Source organism: Saimiri boliviensis, chromosome 14 (genome assembly GCF_048565385.1).
Source record: "Saimiri boliviensis isolate mSaiBol1 chromosome 14, mSaiBol1.pri, whole genome shotgun sequence".
Classification (NCBI taxonomy): domain Eukaryota; kingdom Metazoa; phylum Chordata; class Mammalia; order Primates; family Cebidae; genus Saimiri; species Saimiri boliviensis.
The window spans coordinates 90,158,794-90,171,381 of NC_133462.1; the positions used below are offsets into that span (position 1 = coordinate 90,158,794).

Consider the following 12,588-nt stretch of genomic DNA (forward strand, 5'->3'; position numbering starts at 1 on the left):
ACAAAACCCTAAAATTCCAATACCACCGACAGTATGACATCTCATGCTGGCTCTCCAATAATTTCCACCCGTCAAATACACCACACAACAACTAAGATCACACTCAAATTTCAATTATTTACCTTGTCAATCATTTTTCTTGCTTCCACTTCCTCACTGTTGGGATTCTCTAACTCAATGGTATAAGTACCCTTGTCACTTTGGTCATCATCATTATCCTTTTCAGAAGTAGCAGAAGTTGCTTGATTTTTTAACATTTTATCCATCTCCTGGCTTGGTCTGTGCCCAAGACTCCCTGAACTTCTTAATAATGCAGTTTGTAGGAAGGGTATTGACACCGATGGCTCCTCTGATTTCTGTTTTAACAATTTCCCATGTGGAACACCATGCCCCCCTCTGTGATGCGCAGAGCTAGTCTGTAAAGACAAAGAAACCACTTTGGCATCTGCTGTTGGAGATTCTGCTTTCTCAAGTTTTGTATGTGGTGTTGAATATGTAGTTTCCTGACACAAGATTCCCGCACTTTGTGTAAAAGAATATGACCTTCTTTTTCTGGGATTGTCTTCATCAAAGAATGCAATCATAAAAGCAGTTTGACTTACAACAGCTTGGTCTTGATGCTTTTCGGTAGACTGGACCTTCTGTAGCTTTTTGTGTTCTGAATGGTGGCGCCTTAAGTGTTCCTCAAGAGCTGCACGTTTGCTGCAGCGCCTGTGAGCTCCGGCATTCTCTGAATCACTTTGCGTACCATCATCATGTTTATTTCCTGGACGCGAAAAGAAACCACACAATAGAGAAGGAAAACGTCTCATGTAGAAAATTAGACTCGTATACAAAAGTGCTATTTGTTTTGTTTCCCTTCTCCTTTTCAACCCAAAGTCATATGTTCTATTCAGTAACAGGCTCTGCAAACTTGCTCAACTGCAATGGTTACATTCAAATTTTATCAACTAACAATGAGGTTCTTTATAAACAACTGAGTAAGATCGCCTTTCTTTTTCCAAATTTTAACTTTATAACGTTTCATCAATGTCTTAATACATAATCGATGCTCTATCTCTGGGATATTTATGTTCATAACATCAATAAACATTAATTCTGCCTTCAAATTATACACCTTACTTAGCAATAAAAGATTTGACTCTAGCATTAGAGATTAAAAAAAGACAACAAAAAGGATAATGCCACCTGAAATGCTTACTGTTACACAGGAAAAAAGAACACAAGTATCATAAAAATGTGATGAATCTTTTTTTTTAATGTGATGAATCTTAAGTTTCACTGATGTTCAATACTTTCAGAAGCTCAGCATATTTTTCCTTTTTATTAAAAAGATTCAAATTTGTAGTCCCCACCAATCACTGCACAATTTTTTTTCAAATATCTTTCTGGCTATGAGAATTTCTGAAAATTGCATTTGCACTCTAATGGCTTCAAAGAGTTAAATACAGTGTGCTGAGAGGTCTATCAATGAAAAGAGTCATCTATGAAATCTCCACCTAGATCTAAGGACCTACTGGGCAAATAGCATGGTGCTAAATATAACCAGATATCTTCCCCATGAAGCGTATCATGTTAGAATGTATTTGTATTTTGAAAGGTCACCTCTTTAACAAAGGCTTTTTTATTTTAGAGCAAGAAAAAGCCACTAAATAATTACTCCTCATGGTTCTGTTAGGTTTTGGATGTGCTTTTTTCCAGATTTAAAATTCTCATTACCTAAATAAGTATATGATAAAAATAATCAAATGATATTATATTATTATAGCATGAAATTATTAGAAAGTCAAGAGTTATCCTATGCATGTTTTAGATGAAATCACAAATCAGAGCTTAAATGAATTTTAAGCTTCTTTAGCTATAAATGATTTTAGGTTTCTTTGGCTATAAATGAATTTACTCAACAAGGTACAGTACATTCTAATGCTTCCAGGACTAATCTGATTTTAAAAATTTACCTGGGCTACAAATTTTAATGTGAACACCCACTGAATAATATGGTACCAAACAAAATAATGATCAGACATGAAAAAGTTGCAGGGTGGGAGAAGTGAATGACATATGTCTAAGGGAAAAGTTGAGTTCTAATGTTGATAGGTTGTTCCTAATGAATTTAGAGATTACTAACTGGTCCTAATGATTTAGCCCAGAAGCACTAGTTATAAAAATGTGGTACATAAAACGAGTGAGAAGATACAGAAGAAAGAACTGCAGAACACACAGAAAAGGGTTAAGTCTCGGAAAAGTAACAGGCAAAGGAAACAAAGACAGTGAGTAAGACCAAAATGAAGGTGATTTGGAGATCACTTCTATCAAATTAATAGTGATTAACACTATAAAAATCATATATGACAACCAATCTGAACATCTTTCTTCAAATTACTGACTACTCAAAATGCAATCTGAAAAGAAAAAATGGGATTAATGAAATCCCTGCCTCAGGTAATTAAGCCAGGAATAACAGACAGCGGATGAAGGGCAAAATCAAATAAACTCACTAGTTCAAACACAGACTTCATTAAAAACACTATACTTTACAACCTATTCATTGTTGTATTGGCTCTACTGGAAAGGAATCCAGTTTCTAAGAGCTGAAAAAAACTCCAATATTTGCTGCACCACAAAAACAACCCAGATCACACACATACTCAAAAATTTTAATGTAAATACCATCTTCGCAGAATTTAATTCTGGTTCCAATACATAAAGTTTGGCACTTAGTGGTGTCAGGCCCTTTCAAATAACTTTCCTATAACTTGTAGTTCAAAAATGTTCTCATGAATGAGTCATTTTCTTTTTTGGAAAATTACCATTCCCTCTTGTATTTTTCAGTGTTAATATAAGTCAACATCTCATCAGAGCCGCAATTTTCTATTTCTACCCAACAAAAAGGTCACTAAGAAATATTCCTCACCAAATTCTTTTCTTTCCTTTGCTTATCATTAACCATGCCTAAATATGCTGGAATCCTTTAAATATTTTTACAATAACTTAGCTATAACAAGTCAGTAGCTGTAGTCAAAGAAGTGGCAAGTCTCCTAAAGGGTCACGGTGTGTGGGCTTTATTTTCCTCACTGTCCCAGAGCACCTGCACTTGATGGTAGGAGCAAAGTTTTCTGTTTTAGTTTTGTTTTCCCTACTTTCAATTCTTTGATCTAAACAGTTGCTGAAAACCCAACATTTGTAAAATTTTTATTATTTGCTATTATTACATTTATTTAGAGTCTGGCAACATACTTTTTATATCCAAAATCATGGATGGAAAATTGTTATCTAACAATGGAAGCTCTGACTTTTGGAGAAACTCACATGTCATTTATAAACATGTCTAGAAAAGTAAAATGGATCTATCTTGGATTAAAAATGAGTTATATTCACAAAAACAGTATCCTGAATGGCTTGTAAAATGGTCTGAAGGAAAATCCAAAAGAAAAGTTCTTGCACTGGCGCCATACTGGGATATATGTCTACCTATAAATCAACTTTAAAGGACAACAGTAATATGATTACATAATTTCTAGTAAGGGCTTAAAATATCTAATCATCAAAATACAGATGCAGTGTACATGTGGACATTAATCCCTCTATTTGGAATTAGGCCCACAAATGGGCCTTGTTAGAAGAGAATGTTTTAAAATAATGGCTTAAAAATAATAGCTAGCAATACAGAAAATAGTTATAATGACTAAAGTAAGTTATAATATAAATGAGTTTAATAAAGGTATTTTTTAAATGATTATCTTTCAAAAGGATATTTTATCTCATTTTTTGTTTATTAAGAGTGGTTTTTAAAAGTCTAAGGTATTTCTAAATTCTCAAGGTTCAGCTATCTCTTATACTGTACTAGGATATCAATATTATTTATCCAAGTCATATAAATAGCCTATCTGTGAGTGTTAACCTATATACATATAACTGATATAAATATAAATAAAATGTCTCAGTTACATATTTTCCAGGTCACAACCATGTCTCAAAAATACATATGCCAGGTAATTGCTGATAATTATAATTAAATATTATAATAGGCTCCAAGAAATAATTAGGTAATCACATCATCTCACGGTCCTGAAATGTCTTAGAAGCAAATCAGATATAAGTATACAAATACTATTTCTTCATTACTTGTTCGAATGCCAGGGCATAAGGTATAGATTAAATCAGGCCTAGTCTTGTTACTGACAGAGAAGTTACCCATTGTTTATTCAAATGAGTACCTATCACCTGCTTGAGTACCAGATGAAGTATTAGGAGCACAAAAACTCCTAATATAGTGACAGAATGGTCAGATAAACATGTAATCACAATTTGTTCAAAGTCATTTTCCTTATAGAGAGCTTGCTAAATTAAAATAGAGTAACATAAATCTATATTTGATTAATTCTAAAATAAATTTAATTGGTAAAACCAATGAGAAAAAAACTGATCAGCTGATACATAAATGTACAAACATACAAATTTTGCTAATTTTGGCTAAGTTCTACACAAATAAAGTATATATAACTATTTCAAATATAAACATTCAACTCTAATTTTCCTTAAGTCTGACTATTAAACATTTTTTAAACTGTATTAATAGATCCTACCAAATATTTCTAAACCAAAAATCTTTGTTTTATGAGTAACCACTGAGAATACTTTAAAGCACTCCATCCATGATGTGACTGTATTACCCAAGTGGAACTTTTGGCTCACACCAAATGGTTTAAAATTTCTTTCAAAATCTAGAAATTGGATAATAATAGAGAACAGAATTGAATATATCTTTTCCTTAAATCAAGAAAATGATGGAACTTGTCTTCTAGAAAATTCTACTGGTGAACTTAATAAATTATATATTTCCAGGAAGAAAAAGAAACATATTTTACAGCATAAATATAAGCTCATAAATCCAATCTGGTTTTGTCAGAGAAATGAAGAAAGACTATTTTGAATGAGAAAGTGGGACATGGGCAGCGTGGCTTCCTGTTGAGTTTTAAAATTAAATATAACCTTTGAAAAAAGCAGAACATTTTCTACTATGCAATTCTCTACTAGTAGTATGGTAACTGAAGACAAGATTTCCTTTATCATAAAATAGGAAGTTCTGAATGATCAAATCACTTTACCTTTCAACCTTTTCAAGTACACTGGAACATCACTTTTAATGCTTTTAGAATCCTCTTCTGTTCTTTCCCAAACCATTTGAGGAGGGTTGTTTTGTGCTAGCCAGTCAGCAACTTTGTTTTCTGGTGCCATCATTCCTGTTTGAATCCCCAGCAAGTCTTGAGTTCCAGGAGAAGACTTCTTGGACTTGTGGCGTTGATCAGAAGTAAATTTTGTCACATGGTCTCTAATAGTTACCTTCCCTGGGGTACTGTCATCAAATTCAATTGTAAATGAAGCATGCCCTGCACCTGTTATATGGGAACTTGGTGTGTCTTTTGTTGGGATTTCATGAATAGTGCTCTCTGTTATTTGTGATGGTTGCTGAAATTCTTTGGTAGGGATTTCAAAATAACTTGGTTCCCTACAGAAAGGAAAAAGTACTTCTTCATTTGCAGCTGCAGATTGTTCCTCAACTTGCTTGGCATCTATGCTGCACCCTAATGAGAAAAATAAGAGAAAATTCAAAATATTTGATTGCTTCTGGTACTTGAAGGAGTCTGGTAATGGCCATGTGTACTACTCCATGAGAACCAGAAGGCAGATCACAGTCTGGATGACCCAGTGGCATTTATATCACAGAAAAAGCGTCACAGAGAAGAAAGAATCTTCGTTATAAACATGCTATTTGATTACCAATAGGGGATGCAAGATAAGCAGTAGTAATGGCAAATGAGAACAAAGCAGTTAAGAAATAGATCTTCCATGGCTAGGTCCATATTTTTGCAACTCAGATCTAGAATTGATCAAGGTGCAAAAGAATTAAAATCAAATGCAGATGGAGATGCATGTTCAATGTATATATAAAAAGTGACAGAAAAACCATGAACTTCCTTCTCGAGTCACCAAGATGAGATATCTGAAATATATATGAACACATGTAGTGCTCCAAAGGAGAATAGGTATTCAAATGAGAATACAAACATAAAGTAAATATGTAAGTGATCTTCTGGAAATAATTATTCCACTTACCATTCTTCACCATTACATTCAGAAACATTACTTTTAGAATGACAAGATGTTGCTCAAGTGCGATTCTTGCAAGATGATACAAACATTTTATAAAGGCTAAAAGGTGTGGTTTGCAATCCAAGCAGCAGTGTTAAAGAAATAAGGTTAAAATAGGAAATTCAGTTTCCAGACAATAAATCTGGAAGAAAATAAATTTGCATTTCTATACAGCAGAATGTGCTCAAGTGTCAAAAATCCTTGGAGAAAAGCTGAACTGTAAACCTCAGATTAACATGAGTTGGCAGAAGGAGCAAGCAACTCTGTAACACTATCACTATTCTTCTGTTTCCCCAGAATCTAATACAAAAGTATAAAAATAGAAGCATTTATGAATAAAATACATAAATGGAAATGGTAATTAAAATGTTTCCAGTATGTTATTAGACAGCGTAAATGCAAAATTAAAAAAAAATTAAAGATGGTATTGTCCTGTTGTTGAAGAAGCAAAAGCAGTATGTCCATTATCAAGATGAAGCGAAAGTTCAAATGAGATTTATTTCCCTAAAGGTCAAGAATCCATTCTGCTTTTAAACAGATTGATAGAAAAATCATTTACAGACAACTTATTAGGAAAACAAGGCAGTACACAGAGACTAGGTTGTTTGCAAACATTTTCTAATTTAGTGGAGCATCTGGTTTTTTGAAACATCTTTACAAAGATTAAATCTTAGTGGGATCCGTCAGGTACTGTAATTGGTTTCCTGACAGTAGTCTGAATACAGTAAAAAAACTTCACTGCTTTTAGGTTACAGAAGAATGCTACAATAACATCCCTGTAGTGATCAAATGTGTGGGATAGGGCACTGAAGACATCAAGCCCATTTTCACAATAAAGACAATAACAAGAATTGTCAAAAAAAAAAAAAAAAATCTAAACAGGAGGCAAAGAGAATATGTAATATTAAAGAATATATTATAATTTTCACTGTAAAAAATTATCCTTTTCAAAATCGACTCACTTTTCCTTATCACTGAAAATGAAAGAATAGTATTGGAAAAACTCTACATTATCAGAGAAATAATGATGCATTTATATGACATGACCTAAAGTTTTAAAAAAATGTTTGATTAAAGAGTTATCTTTTTCTTAAAAATAAAATGTTCACCTGGACTTTGAGTGTTTACTCTGAAGTCATGTCAGTTAAAATTTCCATTAGAATAAAATGTATTAACTACTCCTCATATATTAATAGTTCATTCATGTTATTTTTCTATTATTTTTTAGGCTTTTTTTTTTTTTTTTTTTTTTTACTAAGTACAACATACTGTACTTGTTCAAGTCCATACAGTTCATAAACCTGTCCTCTCTCTCCCACCACATAGATATATACATATAGTTTTTGCTTTGCTCATCCTTCAGGTGACAGAGTGATGTTAAGGTGGCAGTTTTCTAATACCACTACACAGATAGCCATATAAAACTGATGTGGGTCAGCTAGGCAGCAAGTAACACAAAAAAGCTGGCCAGCGAGAGCACTTTAAAACCACTTGTTGCTCATGATTCAAAGGAATATCATCTCAATTTTCCTCCCTTGCAAAAAAAGTTCACAGTTAATACTGACACGTTTTAACGTGTTTCATGCATTGAAACAGCTGAGATCAACAACCGCCCTGCACTGTTTTGAAGGTTACCATTCCCAAGCTAGTACTACTTCAAAACCGCCTTTACTCAAAGAATGAGAAACCTGAGACTTACACAAGTTAATACCTAATTCATGTAGAAATCAAGTACCTAACCAAGTCAAGTAGCACAACAGAATGGAAAGGCAGCATGTTCCCATCTGATGATCACAACCAGGCAGCCTGGTTTTCTGCAAAGCCCAGACAAGATCTGAAATCAGGTAAGTCTTATCTCTAATCAGTCTGTCATCCTCGTTTTCCTCATCATAAAGTGAGAAAGCAGTATCTTCCCATAAGAGTGTTGCGAAGATTTAGTGAGATGAATATTAAATGAGATAATGTAAGTTACCTAGAACAAAGCCCGACACAGAGCAGGTATACAAATAAATGCTTCCCCCTCAACCTTCAAAAACAGCTGAGAATCAGGAAGACAAAAAGCTAATAGCAAAACCTAACTCTAAAAAACCCAAGACAGATATAACAATGCCTACACTTGAATATTAATAAACTTTACACTTGAATATTCATAAAGTTAAGATCTTCACTGAGAGATGTTTACTATTTACTCAGATTACATACAGCAAAAGTGAGGATTAAGGACAGACAAACTGCACTAAGAAGTAAGTCAAGTAGTAGAGATAAGATGAAAAACAAGAGCAGAAAAATGGCCCCAAAAACGTGGTAGTCCAGTACCATTCAGTATACAGGGCAAACAATCTTATATACTGCAAAGTCTCCTGAGGACATTATGGTAGGGCACTATCAATATTATTATACTACTAATATAATTGATTGATTTGCAATAATACTGATATTGCTATTTTTGATACGTATCAATAACACTGATATTGATGATGAATGATTCTGAGTCATAAGGAAATGTTTTAAATTATACTCAACCTTCTCTGCTTAAGAAATGGTGATAACGGGTAATGAATTTAATAGAAACTTAGGAAACAGTTAAACTTAAAAAATCACTGTAAAATAAAGTTCAATCATCTGCAAAATTCATTATGTGGAAGGATTCATATCCCTAAAGATGATAAAAAAACAGATGAAGTGTGGTCCAACGACACTTGAGATGTACCTAATAGAATAACTCTAAGGGTTTTTCCAATCAACATAGAAAAAGAAAATACATTTCTTCCCTTAGAACATTAACAGAACATATTCTGGAATTTAGAAATTTAACATTCATCTATCTTCAAAACTCATTTCGTTATATCAAATTAAACTAAATAGTATTTGTTTAGACTAATATATTACTAATCTCAATTACTAGATTTAAAAAATTATCTGATGATTGATTATGCTAGAATTAATTCTGTATATCTAAATCAAAGAGCAATTGGTGATCATCTGTTTGCTTATGCTAAGGTATTTTATGACCGTGTTACCTTAACACAATATATTATTATAAGGAATATTTAAAATATACTTCATCCAGAATAAATGTTCTTTTCATTCTTCTGTATTATATTCAATGAAATATTAAACTTATTTGAGATGACAAAGACTATAATTATACCAGCTCAGTCTGCTTAAAACATCCATCCAACCTAGTCTGTCCAAGTGCTTCAAATTAAGAAGACTGGGAAACTCCTTTTGCTTAAAAGGAGCTACAACTTGAAAATTTTCAAATTTAGTTTCATTGGATTAAAAATCAACATAAGAGAGCCAAAAATCTACTACTCACTATTGCACATGCCATTTCAAAATGTGTGCAACATTTAAAGGCTTTTAATTATAATCTAAATTAATTGTTGAAACCAAGTTAGGAGATAGAAAAGCATAGCTGCAGATAAACTGAGGACAAATTTTCTATCTTAACAGGATTAAAAAGATTCACACAATTTCTGGAGAACAAAATTGCTCTGAAGTGAGTATTTGCTTAAACCAGGCTTTTAAAAGCTATACGGCAAGTCTTCAGGAATTTCTGGATATATACGAACCCACAGAGAGGGACATTAAAAATTACCAGGTAGCAAACACTCTATTATCCTTTCTGGAATGTAACTCTAGAAATTAATAATTAAGAAGCAAATTGGCTGGGCACGGTGACTTATGCCTGTAATCCCAGCACTTTGGGAAGCTGAGGCAGTGGATTACCTGAAGTCAGGTGTTCAAGACCAGCCTGACCAACATGGAGAAACCCTGACTCTACTAAAAATACAAAATCAGCCGGGCATGGTGGCGCATGCCTGTAATTCCAGCTACTTGGGAGGCTGAGGAAGGAGAATGGCTTGAACCCAGGAGACAGAGGTTATCGTGAGCCAAGATCGTGCCATTGCACTCCAGCCTGGGCTACAAGAGCAAAACTCCATCTTAAAAAAAAAAAAGAAAATTGCTTTTTGCTTTCTCTAAGAGTATGCTTATAGCATAAATTATTAAACCATTGTTTAATAATTCATATATTCCACAATTTGAAACTACAAAAATAATGTTTAAATTTTTAAAATACTTGGCAAATCTGATTCTACAATTTCTGCTGGTGTTATAAATTATTTCAAGGCAGTAAACTGTTTCCCCCATCCTATATTTTAAAAAACTGCAAATGATAAATCTGAAACACTAATATCCGCATACTAACATAAGAAAGCAAATGGGAATCTCTTAAAGGTATTATTAATCAGCTGTATCTGACAGAGCATGTTAAGGAATTTGATGCAACATATAATCACTTAATTATGACTCAAAAAGAATCTCGGCCGGGCGCGGTGGCTCAAGCCTGTAATCCCAGCACTTTGGGAGGCCGAGGCGGGTGGATCACGAGGTCAAGAGATCGAGACCATCCTGGTCAACATGGTGAAACCCCGTCTCTACTAATGGTGCAAAAAATTAGCTGAGCATGGTGGTGCGTGCCTGTAATCCCAGCTACTCCGGAGGCTGAGGCAGGAGAATTGCCTGAACCCAGGAGGCGGAGGTTGCGGTGAGCCGAGATCGCGCCATTGCACTCCAGCCTGGGTAACAAGAGCGAAACTCCGTCTCAAAAAAAAAAAAAAAAAAACAGAATCTCAAGATTATGAGACAGCTTTTGATCATCCAGCAGAAAGGGCACACAGACTGAGAATTCAGTTACATTCATATAGATGAAAGTACTGCTGGATGCTTCACATTTGAAATTTATTATGCTGAGCTAAAGGAATCAATTTTTATCCCTATTTGTTTTTGGAGTGTTTGTTAAAATCTTTGTACCCTATGAAGTATATTCTTTTAGAGTGATTGTGTGTGTTTACAGAAGTAATGATGGCTGAAATATTAAAACTGCTTGTGGTAAAGAGCGTGCACTCTGGAGTCGGGCGATCTAAGTTCAAATCTCAGCTTCATTATTTGTAGTTGGGTGACTTTGACAAGTACATTAACTGTGCCTCAGTTTCTTTATCTATAAAATCACAGTAACTACACCTTTAGATACTGCTGTGATAATTAAGTAATTAAATGCATACAAAGCACTTAGAAGAAATGTCTGGATAAAGTAAACACTACTGAAGTGTAAGCTATTACTATAAATCATGGTTGTGCCTTTTGTACAAAAATTACAGATACACTTCATTGTCTGTTAGAAGTTATGTGCTTCAGATTCAAAAGCTGTTTTGTGTGTGACAGAGGAGGGCTAAAATTTTAATGGCAAGATAAAATTACTATAACAGTGGTTTTCAGAGTTTGGCAATCATTAAATTCAGCTCTGTTTTCTTAACCATATAATTGGTAAATCATTCTCCCTCTCAGTTCTAGGTGGCGAGGGCACAATGACAGTATATTATGTGGTACTTGAATAAGACATGTAGAGTTTAGTTGTGGGGAGAAGGCATACACACAATATAGTGAATGAGACTGTAACACAGTGACAACAAATATACAGCCATCATTTGGAATGTATCTCTGTATCATCTAATGTATGTGTGTATTTATGTCTGTGGGAAAAGAGCAGGTGGTAATTAGCACAATTTATGGGGGGTGCATTGGGAGAGAGCACTCAAACAACTGGTAATGGGACATAAGGCTGACCATGGAAATTGGGACAAATTAGAAAACTCTGACATATAAAACTTAGTTTAAAATCTATTTGGCAGGCAAAAGACAGGCACTGCAGTGTCTTGAACAAATACAATAAAGATCAATTTAAATGTGTTATACAAAATAAACTGCAGGAGGGTTGAAACCAGGAGGTTGGTGGCCCAATCATGACTCAGGACCAGGGCAGTATGGGGAATGGCAACAGCCGTAAGGATTAGGCCGACAAGGAGAAGGGAAGGGAACACACAACATTTACCAAGAAAGCAGACATCCTTGATTTTCTTTCAATATCCTTTCCCTGTTCTTCCCTCCTAAAAGGACTCCAAAAATCTCTGGTATCCACTCTTCCCTGACATAGCTCATATGGCTCAGGGGAAAACTCACACCACACACAGCTTCAAGGTGAGCAAGACTGGTTTAAGGATAATCTAACTTGCCTTGCTAGGGACTGGTTCAGCAATAAGCAGGTGACCCTCTCCTGAACCTGTGAGAAGCTAATGAGATGAAAGAGATGTTGAGAACTTTTGGCAAAGTTCTTCTTCCAAATTCTTGGAGGTCTTCTGGAAGTAACCTTTTTGCTTTTCTGCTGGATGTGATCAAAGCAGCGAGTACCCCTTACTGCTACTGCAGGTAGCCTATGAGAGTGAGGGTAAACTCCTCAGTCTGCAACCACTCTGAAGAGCAAGACTGAGAGACAGAGAGAAGCTAGCTAGCTGATGATGACACTGTTGAGATGCTGCAGTGAACAACCCTGATGGGGTTCAGTTACGTGAGCCAGTAAATTTCCTTCCTGTT

At 34.6% G+C, this 12,588-nt stretch overlaps 1 protein-coding gene across 10 annotated transcripts in view; it reads right to left on the minus strand.

Annotated features, from left to right (window-relative positions):
* Positions 1-12,588, minus strand: part of CEP170 (centrosomal protein 170) — a 126,716-nt gene that overhangs the window by 58,731 nt on the left and 55,397 nt on the right. For 5 of the 10 annotated variants that reach the window (XM_074385405.1, XM_074385408.1, XM_074385407.1 and 2 more), the window contains exons 8-9: positions 5,109-5,585; positions 123-766 (exon numbers count right to left, since the gene is read on the minus strand). In XM_074385405.1, the coding sequence (XP_074241506.1) occupies positions 123-766; positions 5,109-5,585 (1,121 nt within the window). The remainder of the gene's footprint in view (positions 1-122; positions 767-5,108; positions 5,586-12,588) is intronic. The other 5 variants (XM_074385413.1, XM_074385412.1, XM_074385411.1 and 2 more) reach the window with 2 other exon arrangements.